This window comes from Mobula hypostoma, chromosome 27 (genome assembly GCF_963921235.1).
Source record: "Mobula hypostoma chromosome 27, sMobHyp1.1, whole genome shotgun sequence".
NCBI classification, from domain to species: Eukaryota; Metazoa; Chordata; class Chondrichthyes; order Myliobatiformes; family Myliobatidae; genus Mobula; species Mobula hypostoma.
This window is the reverse complement of record NC_086123.1, coordinates 36,377,360-36,394,657: the sequence shown is the minus strand read 5'-3', so window position 1 is coordinate 36,394,657 and position 17,298 is coordinate 36,377,360. Positions and strand designations below refer to the sequence as shown.

The following is a 17,298-nucleotide window of genomic DNA, read 5'->3' as shown; positions in this document are numbered from 1 at the left end:
GTTTACAGCGATGCTGTTTTTACTTCAGATTCGCAGCAGCTGCAGGTTTTTGCTCTTCATGCTTTGATTCTCAAAGTTTTAGCCAAAAAGAATTTCAGGATGTACATTGTATAGACTTCTCTGACTTTAAATGTACCTATTGAACCTATTGAAATTTGAGTCATTGAGCATAGGAAGGATCTCTGATCAGGATGAAATTTGTCTTCGCTCTTTAGCTGTAATTGAGTGTGTAAGTACAGCCACCGCTGGTTATCACATCAAATATTTCATCTTACTAATTAACTAATGAGCAATTATTTGAATTTACAAAACAATTTCTATTTAGAGGGGAGTGACACCTGGGCAAGGAAGAGTTGAAAGAATCTACACAATAGGCTGCCTTAATAGAGGAGGCACTGCCCAAACTCCTGCAATTTCTGTTTTACTTCAGAGTTGCATCTCCTTCAGTACTTTTATTTTGGGGTGCCTGGAAGGAAGTGGTGTAATTCAAAGACCGTGTGATAGTCATTGTGACTCTGAAGAACTGAAGAGTGGGGATTACCTCAAGATGTGTGTGAAAGACATGTCACAAGCACACTGGGTTAATTGGCCTTCACTGCTGGGTGCTTAATTCCATGAAGGTAGGTGTTAGTGTAAAGGTGCAGAGGGCCTACTGTCACGCAGTTTTGTGGGGGGAGGTGACTTTAAAGATTAGCTTTATTTTTTGACACAAGTACGCTGAAACGTGGGTTATAAGGGGTGTTGAAGAAGGGGTAGCCCCTCTGGTGAAGGCGCGGTGCTGTATCCATTCCAGGGCAGCTCACTCACTTTTGGTTGCCACTAGATGCTCAGCTCTAACCAGGGGCTCTAAATAGCTGTTTGTATGTGACAGGGGCCACATTCTGGTACACTGCTTTGACAAGCAGGCTAGACCAGGTAATGGTAGCTAATGGCCTCATACCCCGGAGAGACAGAGACATGCCTGACCCAGCACGTGAAGTCAGCTCTGGTGGACTGGGCAGATGAGATCTCCAGTGAGATCCGATGGCTAGCAAGGCGGTACTGCAACGCTCCATGGACGGCAAAGGGAATGACAAGGCACAGAAGATTTCATGGTCATCCACTGCAACCAAGGAAGACCCCAGTTTGTGACGACTACTCGTACCGCTGGACCCGGACTTCTGAGTGCCCAGTGCAACAGTTTTTCCACTTCAGGAGTCGGAGTACAGAGGACTGGTGGACAAGTTTATGGAGTGGTGTGGGAGGAATCAGCTGCTCCTAAATGTGGCCAAATCCAGGGAGATGTGATTGATTTCAGGAGGAAGAGGACTGTGACGAGTTCTGTATACATTCCGGAAGAAGAAATTGCAGTGGCGGAGGAGTACAAACACCTGGGTGTTCACCTCGACAACAGACTTGACTGGAAAACCAGCATCATGGCTGTTTACAAGAAGGGGTTGAGCAGACTTTATTTTCGAAGGAAGCTGAGATCCTTCAATGTGTACAGCAGGATGTTGGAGATCTTTTACCAGTCTGTTGTAGTGAGTGCAGTCTTCTTTGCTGCTGTATGTCGCGTGAGGAGTATTGATGCTGGAGATACAAAAAGACTAAATAAACTCATCAAGAAGACTGGATCCATCCTTGGCTACAACCCAGACTCTTCTGAGTTAGTGGTGGAGAGGAGCTCACCAAACAAACTTATCCATTATGGACAATCTGGCACATCCTGTCCCTGACCTACTGAATAAACAATAGAGCACCCTGTCAAACAGACTCATTCCACTCCACTGTCACAAAGATCATTACAGAAAATCTTCCCTACAAATGCAATAAGCATAAGCAACAGTTCATCTCTGAGCGACAGGAGAACACACATCATGGTACAATAGTCTGTTTAATTATTTCATAAATTATCATTGAACATTATTGCACATTGGTAAATTATTATTATGTATGTTATTATTATGTACTTTATTATTAGTTAAGTCTGCACACTGCTAAGTGTGTTTTTAAATGTTGCTGCTGTAAAGAAAGAATTTCCCACTCGGGATCAATAAAGTATTTATTATTATTGTTTTAAAACTCTCCCGTACAAGTTTCCTGTTATTGCTGGATACAACAGACAATCACCATGTCGAAACATACAGTGAAATGCGTCATTTGAGTCAACAACCAACACAATCTAAGGATGTGCGGGAGCCCGTAAGTGTCTCCATTCTTCCAGCAGTAACATAGCATGGCCTCAACTTGCTAACCCTAACCTGGATGTGTTTGGAATGTGGGAGGAAACCAGAGCACCCAGAGGAAAGCTACTTGGTCACAGCGAGAGTATACAAGCTCCTAATGGACAGGGTTTGTACATTCCATCTAGAATGAACAGACAGGCCAGAGAGCTCCAGCATGGAAACTCGTCCCATTTGCCTGGTCAAGGTGGAACTGAGGGTTTTACCTGGATAAGGTAGTGGTACTGCAGTGGGTTACGATCCAGACCCAGCCAGCGAAGCAACTCATCCTCGCCTCCCTCCAGCAGCTGGTAGAAGATGTGAAAGTTACGTTCTCCATGGTTCTGGTGAGCCACTCTTGACTTCTCCAGGAGATAACTCAGGATGTGACCTCCAACTGGAGCTCCCTGGAAAAGCACATGGTGTAGCAATTAATACATAGAACAGTACAGGCCCTTCAGCCCACAATGTTGTCCTGACCTTTTAACCTCTAAGATCAAACTAACCCTTCCCTCCATTTTACTATCATCCAAACAGAGTTTGATGTTAAACATCGCAGCACCTAAACAACCCCAAAGGTAATTGTGTTTTTATGGTGCTTTTGAGATACCACATTACTTCACAGAGAATTTGGCCCCAACCCTTTAAACAAGACTTTAGAGCAGACTGTTGAAAGGACCTTTAAGAACCTTGGGGGATGTTCAAAGCAGTAAGTCTCAGTGAGAGAGCTCCAGAGCCGAGTGACTTGGGAATTGAGAAAGTTAGATAGGTACATGGAAGGCTATGGGTGGGTATGGAGGGCTATGGTCTGGCTGGAAGTTGATGGGGTTAGGCAGTTTAAATGGCTTAGCACAGACGAGATGAGCTGAAGGGCTTATTTCTGTGCTGTACTTTTCTATGACTATGACCTGATAGTGTAGGCACTAGTTGTGGAGTCATTAAAATCCAGGTGCGCAAGCTCCAGAATGGGGAGAACATCACTATTGAGAAGGACTGGGGATGGTCACAGTGGGAAGGGTAAAGGTCAGTGGGTCGCGGTCAGGACTGAAGCTCGGGTCATTGGAGTCGTCAGGCAGCAGCTCTACCAGCTGTGTCACTGTGCCGCCCAGAGGAAAGAATCTTCAAAGCTTTGTCACCTCAACTACTCAGGAAGCTGATGCATTTATTAAGTTCCAACGTTCAACATTTTATCCCTCCAAATGATCTCATGGTCCTGATTGGTATCTGAGCTCTTATATGTTTCACAGCATACCAGTATTGCTCGCCAACATCAAACAATGCTTCCATTCAGTATCAAATTACTTCACTGTAAATAGTGCTGGAATTTGACACAATTCATTTCAATCTAAATAATTGATCATGAACTGCTGCAAGATACTCCTTGACTGATCCACAGGGCAATGTGAATGGGGCTTAATCATTAGAACAGTCTTGACAAGTCATCGGCAATAAGCCAAGGACATTAATATTAGTAAATCAGTTCTCTGGAACACTTGAACACAAGCCAAACATAGCTCTGGGCAATGTAATTATAATGTGACAGTTCACAGCAAACAATATGGATGGTTGTGGAATGAGCGCTCCATCCACGAGTACTTGTAAATCCATTGTAAAACATCATCATCATTATGTGCTGTTTTGTGTGGCGTGGACAATCATGGTCTTTTGACCACGATCGTTCATGGCAAATTTTTCCACAGAACTGGTTTGCTGTTGCCTTCTTCTAGGTCGTGCCTTTAGTGTCCCCAGCCATGATTTTTCAGAGATGGTCTGCCTAGTATTAGTGAGTTGTGATATGCAGCACCTGCTCCCATGGCTTCACTTGACCCAGATCGCGGGGGGTGGGGGCTAAGCAGGTGCTACACCTTGCCCAAGGGTGACCTGCAGGTTTGCGGAGGGAAGGAGCGCCTTAGGCCTTCTTTGGTAGGGACACATCTCCACCCTGCCACCATAAAGCTTATAAGACCCGAATTTACACTTGGATATTTCCCCTGTTTTTTTTCTATTTTTGGTATCTGGGCAGAGCCTGTAATGCCAGCATTTATTGTTCATCCCTATTTGCCCTCGAGTTGGTAGTGAACTGCCAGCTTCAGCTGCTGCAGTCCTGCAGGTGAAAATGTTACCCCCAAGAAGGTTAAGAGCAGCAGACATGAGGGAGCATCACCATCTTCCGTTACCCCAGCAGACCCAAAATATACCACCAGCCCCTCCACATCCCTGGGTCTAAACCTTCCAAAGCCCTGCCCAACAGCACCGTAGGAGCATGTGCATTGAGACAGACAGTGAAATGTGTCACTTGTGTTAACAACTAACACAGTCCAAGGCCGTGCTGGATGGGGGAGTGGGACAGTCTGTGATGTTTCCGGCGGCAACATAACATGCCCACAACTTACTAACCATGTTTTGAAATATGGGAGGAAACTGGAGAACTTGGAGGAAACCCACGTGGCCATGGGGATTGTCCCTGTTTGCAAAAGTTCCTACATTGACCGTGTAGGTTTCCTCCTGGTGCTCCGGTTTCCTCCCACATGCCAGAAACGTACGAGGTAGGGTCAGTTGTGGGCATGCTCTGTTGGCAGTAGAAGAACAGCGACACCTGCAGGCTACCATCGGCACATATTTGGACTGTGTTGGTCTTTGATGCAAACGATGTATTTCACTATATGTTTTGATGTCTCGATGTACGTCTGACAAATAAAACTAAACTTCATCTTTACTGTAATCCTCCTATAGTGCTGCTGGACAGGGAGTTTGATACTCTCGGCACATTGCTGTGCAGTTTGATACTTTGGACACATTGCTGTCCAGTTTGATACTTTGGGCACATTGCTGTCCAGTTTGATACTTTGGACACATTGCTGTGCAGTTTGATACTTTGGACACATTGCTGTCCAGTTTGATACTTTGGACACATTGCTGTCCAGTTTGATACTTTGGACACATTGCTGTGCAGTTTGATACTTTGGACATACTGCTGTCCAGTTTGATACTTTGGACATACTGCTGTCCAGTTTGATACTTTGGACAAACTGCTGTGCAGATTGATACTTTGGGAACACTACTGTGCAGTTTAATACTTTGGACACACTGCTGTCCAGTTTGATACTTTGGGCACACTGCTGTCCAGTTTGATACTTTGGACACATTGCTGTGCAGTTTGATACTTTGGGAACACTACTGTGCAGTTTGATACTTTGGACACACTGCTGTCCAGTTTGATACTTTGGGCACACTGCTGTGCAGTTTGATACATTGGGCACACTGCTGTGCAGTTTGATACTTTGGACACACTGCTGTCCAGTTTGATACTTTGGACACAATGCTGTCCAGTTTGATACTTTGGGCACGTTGCTGTCCAGTTTGATACTTTGGACACATTGCTGTCCAGTTTGATACTTTGGACACACTGCTGTGCAGTTTGATACTTTGGGCACATTGCTGTCCAGTTTGATACTTTGGACACATTGCTGTCCAGTTTGATACTTTGGACACATTGCTGTGCAGTTTGATACTTTGGACACATTGCTGTGCAGTTTGATACTTTGGACACATTGCTGTGCAGTTTGATACTTTGGACACATTGCTGCTCAGTTTGATACTTTGGGCACATTGCTGTCTGGTTTGATACTTTGGACACATTGCTGTGCAGTTTGATACTTTGGACACATTGCTGCTCAGTTTGATACTTTGGGCACATTGCTGCTCAGTTTGATACTTTGGACACATTGCTGCTCAGTTTGATACTTTGGACACATTGCTGTCTGGTTTGATACTTTGGACACATTGCTGTCCAGTTTGATACTTTGGACACATTGCTGTGCAGTTTGATACTTTGGACACATTGCTGTGCAGTTTGATACTTTGGACACATTGCTGTGCAGTTTGATACTTTGGACACATTGCTGTCCAGTTTGATACTTTGGACACATTGCTGTGCAGTTTGATACTTTGGACACATTGCTGTCCAGTTTGATACTTTGGACACATTGCTGTGCAGTTTGATACTTTGGACACATTGCTGCTCAGTTTGATACTTTGGGCACATTGCTGTCTGGTTTGATACTTTGGACACATTGCTGTGCAGTTTGATACTTTGGACACATTGCTGCTCAGTTTGATACTTTGGGCACATTGCTGCTCAGTTTGATACTTTGGACACATTGCTGCTCAGTTTGATACTTTGGACACATTGCTGTCTGGTTTGATACTTTCGACACATTGCTGTGCAGTTTGATACTTTGGACACATTGCTGCTCAGTTTGATACTTTGGGCACATTGCTGCTCAGTTTGATACTTTGGACACATTGCTGCTCAGTTTGATACTTTGGACACATTGCTGTCTGGTTTGATACTTTGGACACATTGCTGTCCAGTTTGATACTTTGGACACATTGCTGTGCAGTTTGATACTTTGGGCACATTGCTGTCCAGTTTGATACTTTGGACACATTGCTGTGCAGTTTGATACTTTGGACACATTGCTGTCCAGTTTGATACTTTGGACACATTGCTGTCCAGTTTGATACTTTGGACACATTGCTGTGCAGTTTGATACTTTGGACATACTGCTGTCCAGTTTGATACTTTGGACATACTGCTGTCCAGTTTGATACTTTGGACAAACTGCTGTGCAGATTGATACTTTGGGAACACTACTGTGCAGTTTGATACTTTGGACACACTGCTGTCCAGTTTGATACTTTGGGCACACTGCTGTCCAGTTTGATACTTTGGACACATTGCTGTGCAGTTTGATACTTTGGGAACACTACTGTGCAGTTTGATACTTTGGACACACTGCTGTCCAGTTTGATACTTTGGGCACACTGCTGTGCAGTTTGATACATTGGGCACACTGCTGTGCAGTTTGATACTTTGGACACACTGCTGTCCAGTTTGATACTTTGGACACAACGCTGTCCAGTTTGATACTTTGGGCACGTTGCTGTCCAGTTTGATACTTTGGACACATTGCTGTCCAGTTTGATACTTTGGACACACTGCTGTGCAGTTTGATACTTTGGGCACATTGCTGTCCAGTTTGATACTTTGGACACATTGCTGTGCAGTTTGATACTTTGGACACATTGCTGTGCAGTTTGATACTTTGGACACATTGCTGTGCAGTTTGATACTTTGGACACATTGCTGCTCAGTTTGATACTTTGGGCACATTGCTGTCTGGTTTGATACTTTGGACACATTGCTGTGCAGTTTGATACTTTGGACACATTGCTGCTCAGTTTGATACTTTGGGCACATTGCTGCTCAGTTTGATACTTTGGACACATTGCTGCTCAGTTTGATACTTTGGACACATTGCTGTCTGGTTTGATACTTTGGACACATTGCTGTCCAGTTTGATACTTTGGACACATTGCTGTGCAGTTTGATACTTTGGACACATTGCTGTGCAGTTTGATACTTTGGACACATTGCTGTGCAGTTTGATACTTTGGACACATTGCTGTCCAGTTTGATACTTTGGACACATTGCTGTGCAGTTTGATACTTTGGACACATTGCTGTCCAGTTTGATACTTTGGACACATTGCTGTGCAGTTTGATACTTTGGACACATTGCTGCTCAGTTTGATACTTTGGGCACATTGCTGTCTGGTTTGATACTTTGGACACATTGCTGTGCAGTTTGATACTTTGGACACATTGCTGCTCAGTTTGATACTTTGGGCACATTGCTGCTCAGTTTGATACTTTGGACACATTGCTGCTCAGTTTGATACTTTGGACACATTGCTGTCTGGTTTGATACTTTCGACACATTGCTGTGCAGTTTGATACTTTGGACACATTGCTGCTCAGTTTGATACTTTGGGCACATTGCTGCTCAGTTTGATACTTTGGACACATTGCTGCTCAGTTTGATACTTTGGACACATTGCTGTCTGGTTTGATACTTTGGACACATTGCTGCTCAGTTTGATACTTTGGGCACATTGCTGCTCAGTTTGATACTTTGGACACATTGCTGTCTGGTTTGATACTTTGGACACATTGCTGCTCAGTTTGATACTTTGGACACATTGCTGCTCAGTTTGATACATTAAACACATTGCTGTGCAGTTTGATACTTTGGACACATTGCTGCTCAGTTTGATACATTGGACACACTGCTGTGCAGTTTGATACTTTGGACACATTGCTGTGCAGTTTGATACATTGGGCACATTGCTGTGCAGTTTGATACTTTGGACACACTGCTGTGCAGTTTGATACTTTGGACACACTGCTGTGCAGTTTGATACTTTGGACACATTGCTGTCCGGTTTGATACATTGGACACATTGCTGTGCAGTTTGATACATTGGGCACATTGCTGTGCAGTTTGATACATTGGGCACATTGCTGTGCAGTTTGATACATTGGGCACATTGCTGTGCAGTTTGATACTTTGGGCATATTGCTGTGCAGTTTGATACTTTGGGCATATTGCTGTCCAGTTTGATACTTTGGACACATTGCTGCTCAGTTTGATACTTTGGACACATTGCTACTCAGTTTGATACTTTGGACACATTGCTGCTCAGTTTGATACTTTGGGCACATTGCTGTGCAGTTTGATACTTTGGGCATATTGCTGTGCAGTTTGATACTTTGGACACAGGGCTGTGCAGTTTGATACTTTGGACACATTGCTGTGCAGTTTGATACTTTGGGCACATTGCTGTCCAGTTTGATACTTTGGGCACATTGCTGTCCAGTTTGATACTTTGGGCATATTGCTGTGCAGTTTGATACTTTGGACACATTGCTGTGCAGTTTGATACTTTGGACACATTGCTGTGCAGTTTGATACTTTGGGCACATTGCTGTCCAGTTTGATACTTTGGGCATATTGCTGTCCAGTTTGACACTTTGGACACATTGCTGTCCGGTTTGATACTTTGGGCACATTGCTGCTCAGTTTGATACTTTGGACACATTGCTGCTCAGTTTGATACATTAAACACATTGCTGTGCAGTTTGATACTTTGGACACACTGCTGTGCAGTTTGATACTTTGGACACATTGCTGTGCAGTTTGATACTTTGGACACATTGCTGCTCAGTTTGATACTTTGGACACATTGCTGTGCAGTTTGATACTTTGGACACATTGCTGCACAGTTTGATACTTTGTACACATTGCTGTGCAGTTTGATACTTTGGACACATTGCTGCTCGGTTTGGAGGGATAATTGTAGGTGGTGGAGCTCCCTTATGTCCTTCTTAGCGGCTGTGGTCTCAGATTCAGAACGTGCTCTCAGAGGGAGCTATGGTGGGTGGGTATACTGCATTTTGTTGATGGTACACACTACAGACTCTGCTCACTGGTGCATACAGTGAATGCTTGTGGGGGCGGGGGGTGGGTAATGGCATACCAAACCATGGAACCCATTGGCTTTCCTTCTGGGACACCAGGGTACTAAATTAACATTAACCAATTACTGATTTCCACCCCCATCTTTTGTTTAATTCTTCTCATCACTAGTTACTACCAACCATAGCCTTTGAGATAGAAGGTTGAAAAATATCAAGCTTGTACCGTATAGCTGAACTGGATGTCCATGTATTTCCCAAACCGGCTGGAATTATCATTCTTGAGTGTCTTGGCATTTCCAAAAGCCTGAAATAATATATGGAGAATTTATACAATAAGTGTTATTGAATAAACACATACGCTCCTGTACCTACTGAAGTGGCCACTGTGTGCATGTTTCTGGTCTTCTGCTGCTGTAGCCCATCCACTTCAAGGTTCGATGTGTTGTGCATTCAGAGATGCCCTTCTGCACACCACTGTTGTAACACGTGGTTATTTGAGTTACTGTCACCTTCCTGTCAGCTTGAACCAGTCTGACTATTCTCCTCTGACCTCTCTCATTAACAAGGTATTTTCACCCACAGAACTGACACTCACTGGATGTTTTTTTGTTTATCACACCATTCTCTGAAAATTCTAGAGACTGTTGTGTGTGAAAATTCCGGGAGATCATCAGTTTCTGAGATACTCAAACCACCCTGTCTGGCACCAACAATCATTCCATAGTCAGTCACTCAGATCACATTTCTTCCCCATTCTGATGTTTGGTCTGAAAAACAACTGAACCTCTTGACCATGTCTGCATGCTTCAATGCATTGGGTTGCTGCCACATGATTGGCTGATTAGATGTTAGCATTAACGAAGGTGTACAGGTGTACCTAATAAAGTGGCCACTGAGTTTACGTTGGAAGGTGGGATGTGGAATGCAGCTTGTTTACTTTCTCAAAGACAATGCTCCTTTCGAGCTTCCCTTTTAATGATGTAGCGGTACAGGCTCAGGTGGACTGGCTGTGCTCAATAACAAAGGCTACTGGAGTTAGGAGCAGGCCAGGTCTAATTCCTGATGGTTTGTTGACAGAATTGTTATGGCAGAGATAAGTTAGTTTCTGGGTGACAGGATCATGAGGCATTAAGAAGGCTGCTTTAAATTATAAGGACAGCTCTCAGCTGGGAAGAGATCCCTCTCAATTTGCAATCCATTACCTTTGAGGAAACAGACACTTATCTTCTGAAGAGTCAAGAAAATATCTGTAAAATGTCTAAATAAATTTTGTTCTGTAGACTGATTAATGTTCACTGTGCAAAATTACAGTGCAAAAGGCTGATCATGGCCATCACCAGTGATATGGAGAACATAATAGACTCCATGAATAAACTCTTCTCGGGCCTCCAGCCAGGTACAGGTATTGATTTCAACCGATGTTTCAATAACAAACTCTGCCATTTTCATCAGAGATGAAGCATGGGCATGTCTAGTCTGGTGGTATTTATACCCCCTCCTCATCCTTCTCTCCTGATTGGTTAGTCCTCATCTAGTCATGTTTCCACTGTCCCACCTTGTTTACAATTGAATTCCAGTTCATACTTAGAGCAAGACCGTTGTCTTTGTTAAAATTCTTTTTCTCTGGTTTTATTTCAATGGCTTCCTTCACCAGGCGATCCCAAAAGACATTGGTGCTGCCCAGTAGTTTTGTGCTGTCGACATCAATCCCATGGCCATTGTGAATGTTCTGCTACCGTCGATTTCTCCGGGTAACCCAAATGGATACACCTCCTGTGCTCCTTGATGTGGGTTTCCACCATGTATCCCGTCTGGCTGATATACGCTGCTCCAATCCTGAAGAAATACCAGATTACTCCCATCCACAAACCCGTAAGGAATTAAGTCACAGCTTACGTAAGTCAAAGATGACCTGGGACTCAGGACGGCTGGCGTTTACAGGACTCCCTGTGAATGTGGAGCAACGTATATCGGCCAGACTGTCTTTCTGCCCCTTCTATTGGGTAGAAGATAGCATGTCATTTACCATCAGGCTCAAGGACAGTGTCTACTGAACGGTCCTTTGAATTCTTGACCTCAAAATCTATCCTGTCGTGGCTCTTGCTCCTTATTGTCAGCCTGGACTTCACTTTCTCTGTAACTGTGACACTGTATTCTGCATTCTGTTACTGTTTTCCCCTTGTGATATCTCAAAGTACCGACGTGATGTAATGGTCTGTATGAATGGCATGAGAAACAACGTCTTCACTGTATCTCAGTACATGTAATTATAATAAAATTTGCCAACCCTCCATCTGAACTGAAAATGCTTCATGCCAGAGATCAAGAAAAGGAAATATCCTAACTTCCAGGATACCCTTTACATTCATGTGTATGAAAACCATGACCTTGCCTTATTTGTCTTGAATGACACGATAGGGAATATCTATAAACCGGCAAAGAGAATGGAGGGATATGCAGTAACGAGAGAGCAGCATGGTATGTAGCGTCAGCGTGACACCATTGCAGTGCCAGCGACCTGGGTTCAATCTTGCCCCTGTTTGTAAGGAGTTTGTACATTCCAAACATGTAAGAGCTAGTAGGTTTCGGCCCAGAACGTCGACTACCTTTTCCCATTGATGCTGCCTGGCCTGCTAGTTCCTCCAGCATTTTGTGTGTGTTGCTGGGATTTCCAGCATCTGCAGATGTTCTCTCGTTTGTGATTAGGTTAATTTTTTATACTTTATACTTCATTGTCGCCAAACAATTCATACTAGAGCGTACAATCATCACAGCAATATTTGATTCTGCACTTTCCGCTCCCTGGATTACAAATATTAAATATTAAAAATTAGTAAATATTAAAATTTTAAATTATAAATCATAAATAGAAAATAGAAAACTGGAAAGTAAGGTAGTGCAAAAAAACCGAGAGGCAGGTCTGGATATTTGGAGGGTACGTCCCAGATCCGGGTCAGGATCCGTTCAGCAGTCTTATCACAGTTGGAAAGAAGCTGTTCCCAAATCTGGCCATACGAGTCTTCAAGCTCCTGAGCCTTCTCCCGGAGGGAAGAGGGATGAAAAGTGTGTTGGCTGTGTGGGTCGTGTCCTTGATTATCCTGGCAGCACTGCTCTGACAGCGTGTGGTGTAAAGTGAGTCCAAGGACAGAAGATTGGTTTGTGTGATGCACTGCGCCGTGTTCACGATCTTCTGCAGCTTCTTTTGGTCTTGGACAGGACAACTTCCATACCAGGTTGTGATGCACCCTAGAAGAATGCTTTCTATGGTGCATCTATAAAAATTAGTGAGGGCTTTAGGGGACAGGCCAAATTAGTCACACGGGTGTAATTGGGTGGAGAGGGCTCATTGGACCAGAAGGGTCTGTACCATTTTATGTCTCTAAATAAATCAATCAATAAAGAAATGATTTTTTTTTTCTGACGAAGGGTCTCGGCCTGAAATGTCGACTGTGCCTAGAGGTACTGCCTGGCCTGCTGCGTTCACCAGCAATTTTGATGTGTGTTGCTTGAATTTCCAGCATCTGCAGAATTCCTGTCGTTTATCTTTTTTTTCTCTCCAGTCCTGCTGAAGGATCTCAGCCTGAAACATCGACTGTACTCTTTTCTATAGATGCTGCCTGCCTGCTGAGTTCCTCCAGCATTTTGTGTGTGTTAATTGAATTTCCAGCACCTGCAGATTTTCTCTTGTTAATAAAAGAAAGACTCTTGAGGTAAATGGGTGTCAACATCTCTGAGGATCAATCCTGGGCCCAACACATCGATGGCGTTACAAAGAAGGCTATATTTCATTAGGAGTTTGAGGAGATTTAGTATGTCTATATTTCCACAGAGGAATGGAGAGCATTCTAACTGGCTGCATCACCATCTGGTATGGCGGGAGGGGGGGGCATACACAAATTGAAATAAGCTGCAGAGAGTTGTAAACTTAGTCCACTCCATCACGGACAGTAGCCTTGCCCAGCATCCAGGACGTCTTCAAGGAATGACGCCTCAAAAAGGTGGCATCCATCATTCAGGACTCCCACGACCCAGGACATGCCCTCTTCTCATTGCTACCATCAGGGAGGAGGTACAGAAGCCAATAGGCACAGACTCAACGATTCAGGAACAGCTTCTTCCCCTCTGCCATCAGATTTCTGAATGGACATTGAAATCACGAACACCACCTCTCCTTCTTTTCCCTTCTTTCTCTATATATACTGACAGTAATTCACAGTTATTATTATTATATATTGCAATGTACTGCTACCACATAACAACAAATTTCATGACAGATGCCAGTAATATTAAACCGGATTCTGATTGTATTGAATAGCGGACCAGATTCCAGGGCTAAAAGCCCAATTTCTGCTTTTGTTCTTCACTTTCCTGCACAAAAACGATCTAATTCAGGGCTGGTCTGATCAACAAGTAACAGACATACAGAATTACAGAAGACTATTGCACAGGAGGGAACCCTTCTGCCCAATGTGTCTGCGCGGGCCAAAGGAAAAAAAAATCTCTAATTTCCAACAGGAATAAATTTAACATGATTTACATTTTTGGGAAAACAGAAACACAGCCTACAGCTCTAAAGGTTAAAAAAAAATGAATGAAGTGGAAGAACAAAGATATCTGAGTAACTCATTGATGTGAGTAAAGATCACATTTTTGACTCAGCAGCTGTAACGTAAGAATTGTTGTTCTTGAAGGCTCTTTGCAATCATGGAATTCAAAGAATGTACTACAAGCTTGTTTAAGGCTCTAGAACACAAAGTATTAAGAAATATTCTGCTTAAAAAGACTTATTGTACTTCATGGCTCAAAATCTCCCAAATCCTTTTAATTCTAATTAAACATCAGTGGATATGTAGGTCCAGATATGACAAAGGAAATGTGGCTGAGCAAACTCTAATAAGTAGCAATGAGAAAGAAGACAATATTTTGTTTCAGTGGGGGATGAAGGATAAATATTGCCCAAGAGAATAGGAGTTTACCTCCTTTTCTCAGAATGAAAGAGAGAGTTTTGAAATATGTTTACATAAATGGGAATGTTAACATCTCATATGTAATAACACTGCTTTTCAGTGCACCCTATATAACACAATTCTTGCGAGTGTCCCAGCAAGGCCAACACTATAGACAGAGGCATCCATCAACTATCAGGTTCTCGAACCAAAGTGGATAACTTCACTCAACTTCTCTTGTCCCATCGTTGAAATGTTCCCACAACCAATGGACTCGCCTTCAAAGACTCTTCATCTCATGTTCTTGATCTTTATTGCTTATCTATTTATTTATTTATTATTATTATTTCTCCTTTTTATATTTGCACATTTTTTTGTCTTCTGCATTCCAGTTGAATGTCCAAGTTGGGTGGTCTTTCATTGATTTTTCTATAGAGTTATTGAGTATGCCCACAAGAAGATGAATCTCAGGGTTGTATATGGTGACATAAATGTACTTTGAAAATACATTTACTTTGAACATTAATATGTCATTGTTCTCCATTCTGCACTCACCTCCAGCACAGGGTTTGACAGCAGGAGACGGTCTCGCACCACCTGCAGCTGTTCTGTGGTCTGGCAGGTCTTGGCATAGAACTCCAGGATTTTCTTCGAGGCCTCAGTCTTCCCTGCTCCGCTCTCTCCAGAGATCAGGATGAAATGGTTGTTGTACTCTGTGCACATCACCCGATATGCGTTGTCCGCGACTGCGTAGCTGAAGGGGATAGACAACATTTGGTAACAAGTCATTTTAGCAACCAAATCCAGGAACTCCATCATCTGGAAAATGCAGGGGAACACGATCTCTGCCAAACCCTTCCCTGTTTCACAGACCATCCTCACTAGGATCCATAACAAATATATCTTCATTGAAGTGGCACAATCCTTAAATGTCCATGGATATTTAGAGAAAGCAGAGAGTGTAGAAGAGACTTAACGGATGTTGCCTGGTCAACAGGGCCTCAGTTATAGACAGAGATTGCCCACATTGGATCTTTATTCTCTGAAGCCTAGGAGATTGAGGGATGACCTCATAGAAGTTTATAAAGTCATGAGGGGTATGGATAAGGTAGATGATCACAGTCTTTTCCCCAGGGCTGGGGAATCGAGGACTAGATGTAGGGCCTTTCCCACTGGAATGAAAGAGGGTGAGAGGTGACTTGATAGAGGTGTACAAGATGAAAAGAGGTATAGATTGAGTAGACAGATAGAGACTTTTTTTCCAGGGTGGAAATGGCTAATACAATTATAACGTGATTGGAGGAAAGTAGAGGAGGGGTTATCAGAAATAAGTTCTTTCCACAGACAATGGTGGGTGTATGAAATGCCCCGTCCAGGGTGGTGGTAGAGGTAGATAGATTTTCAGCTTTTAGGAAACTTTTGGATAGGCATATGGATGATAGAAAAATTGCATGTAATATAAGAGATTGATCTTAGTGTAGGTTGAAAGGTCAGCAAAGTGTCGTAGCCCGAAGGGCCAGTACTGTGTTGTAAACATCTATGTCCTATGTTCTAGAGGGAACAGGTACAAGAGGAGAGGGGAGAGATTTAAGAGAACTGTGAGGCAACTTCTTTACAGTGAGTGCCTGGAATGAGCTGCCACAGGAAGTGGTTGAGGCAGGGAAGAGGCATGTGAATAGGTACATGGAGGGGAGGGATTGAGAGGGTAATGGGTTACACGCTATCACTCCCCGGTTTGACTCTTTAAAATGCATCATCTCACATTTATCCAAGTTCAAATCCATTTGCCATTCCTCAGACAACCTCCACAGCTGATCTAGGTCTCTTTGTAATTCATTGTAACCTGATTCACTATCAATCGTCATCGTCATTACGTGCCATGTTGTACTGACGTGAGCAACCATGATTGCAGATCATCAACTTGGTGAAAGACGCTCTTTGGTCGGCCCGAAACTTGATGATCTACCAGCACATGGAGATGTCCGTGGGAGAATGCTGCCGACTGGCACATTCTCGGCTGCAGGAGTACGTGCTGAGGGACGCACTGAAACTCGGTGCAGCCACCGCAAGGGCCCGGTGGGGAAGGACCACGGTATAGGTTTCTCCACCCGTGGGAGTGGGAGGGGTCGGTGGGCGGGGAGTATACCCCTCAACAATGATATGGTAAGCTGAACTACTGGTGTGCCACGTGGGTGGCTATAAATACGGATATGTACTGACTATAATGGAAATGTATTTAAAGGATGGAAAGTTATTGAATGGTTTATTATATATATTTATTTTTGAATAAAGTATATTTTGGGAAAAAAAAAACCATGGACCATGATTGTTCTTGGCAAATTTTCCAACAGAGGTGGTTTGCCATTCCCTTCCTCTGGGCAGTGTCTTTAAAAGACAGGTAACCCCAGCCATTATCAATACTCTTCACAGATTGTCTGCCTGGTGTCAGTGGTCACATAACCAGGACTTGTGATCTGCACCGGCTGCTCATATGACCATCCACCACCTGCTCCATGGGTTCACGTGATCCTGATTGGGGGTGGTGGGGGAGGGGAGCTAAGCAGGTGCTACACCTTGCCCAAGGGTGACCTGCAGGCCAGCAGAGGGAAGGAATGCCTTACACCTCCTTTGGCAAGGACCTATCTTCACCCTGCCACCCACTCATTATCATTAAGATCCCCTAACTTACATGCTAATCATACCATATACATTTGTATCCAGATCATTTATATAAATCATGAATAACAGAGGTGCCAACACTGACCCCAGGGGCATCCCTCCAGTCACTAGACCTCCAGTTGGAGAATTGACCTACAACTGCCACCCT

General features: G+C 43.6%; 1 protein-coding gene across 1 annotated transcript in view; it reads right to left on the bottom strand.

Annotated features, from left to right (window-relative positions):
• Window positions 1–17,298, bottom strand: part of myo1ha (myosin IHa) — a 126,419-nt gene that overhangs the window by 83,671 nt on the left and 25,450 nt on the right. The window contains exons 4-6 of the mRNA XM_063034486.1: window positions 15,027–15,225; window positions 9,749–9,829; window positions 2,429–2,608 (exon numbers count right to left, since the gene is read on the bottom strand). Coding sequence (XP_062890556.1) covers window positions 2,429–2,608; window positions 9,749–9,829; window positions 15,027–15,225 — 460 coding nt within the window. The remainder of the gene's footprint in view (window positions 1–2,428; window positions 2,609–9,748; window positions 9,830–15,026; window positions 15,226–17,298) is intronic.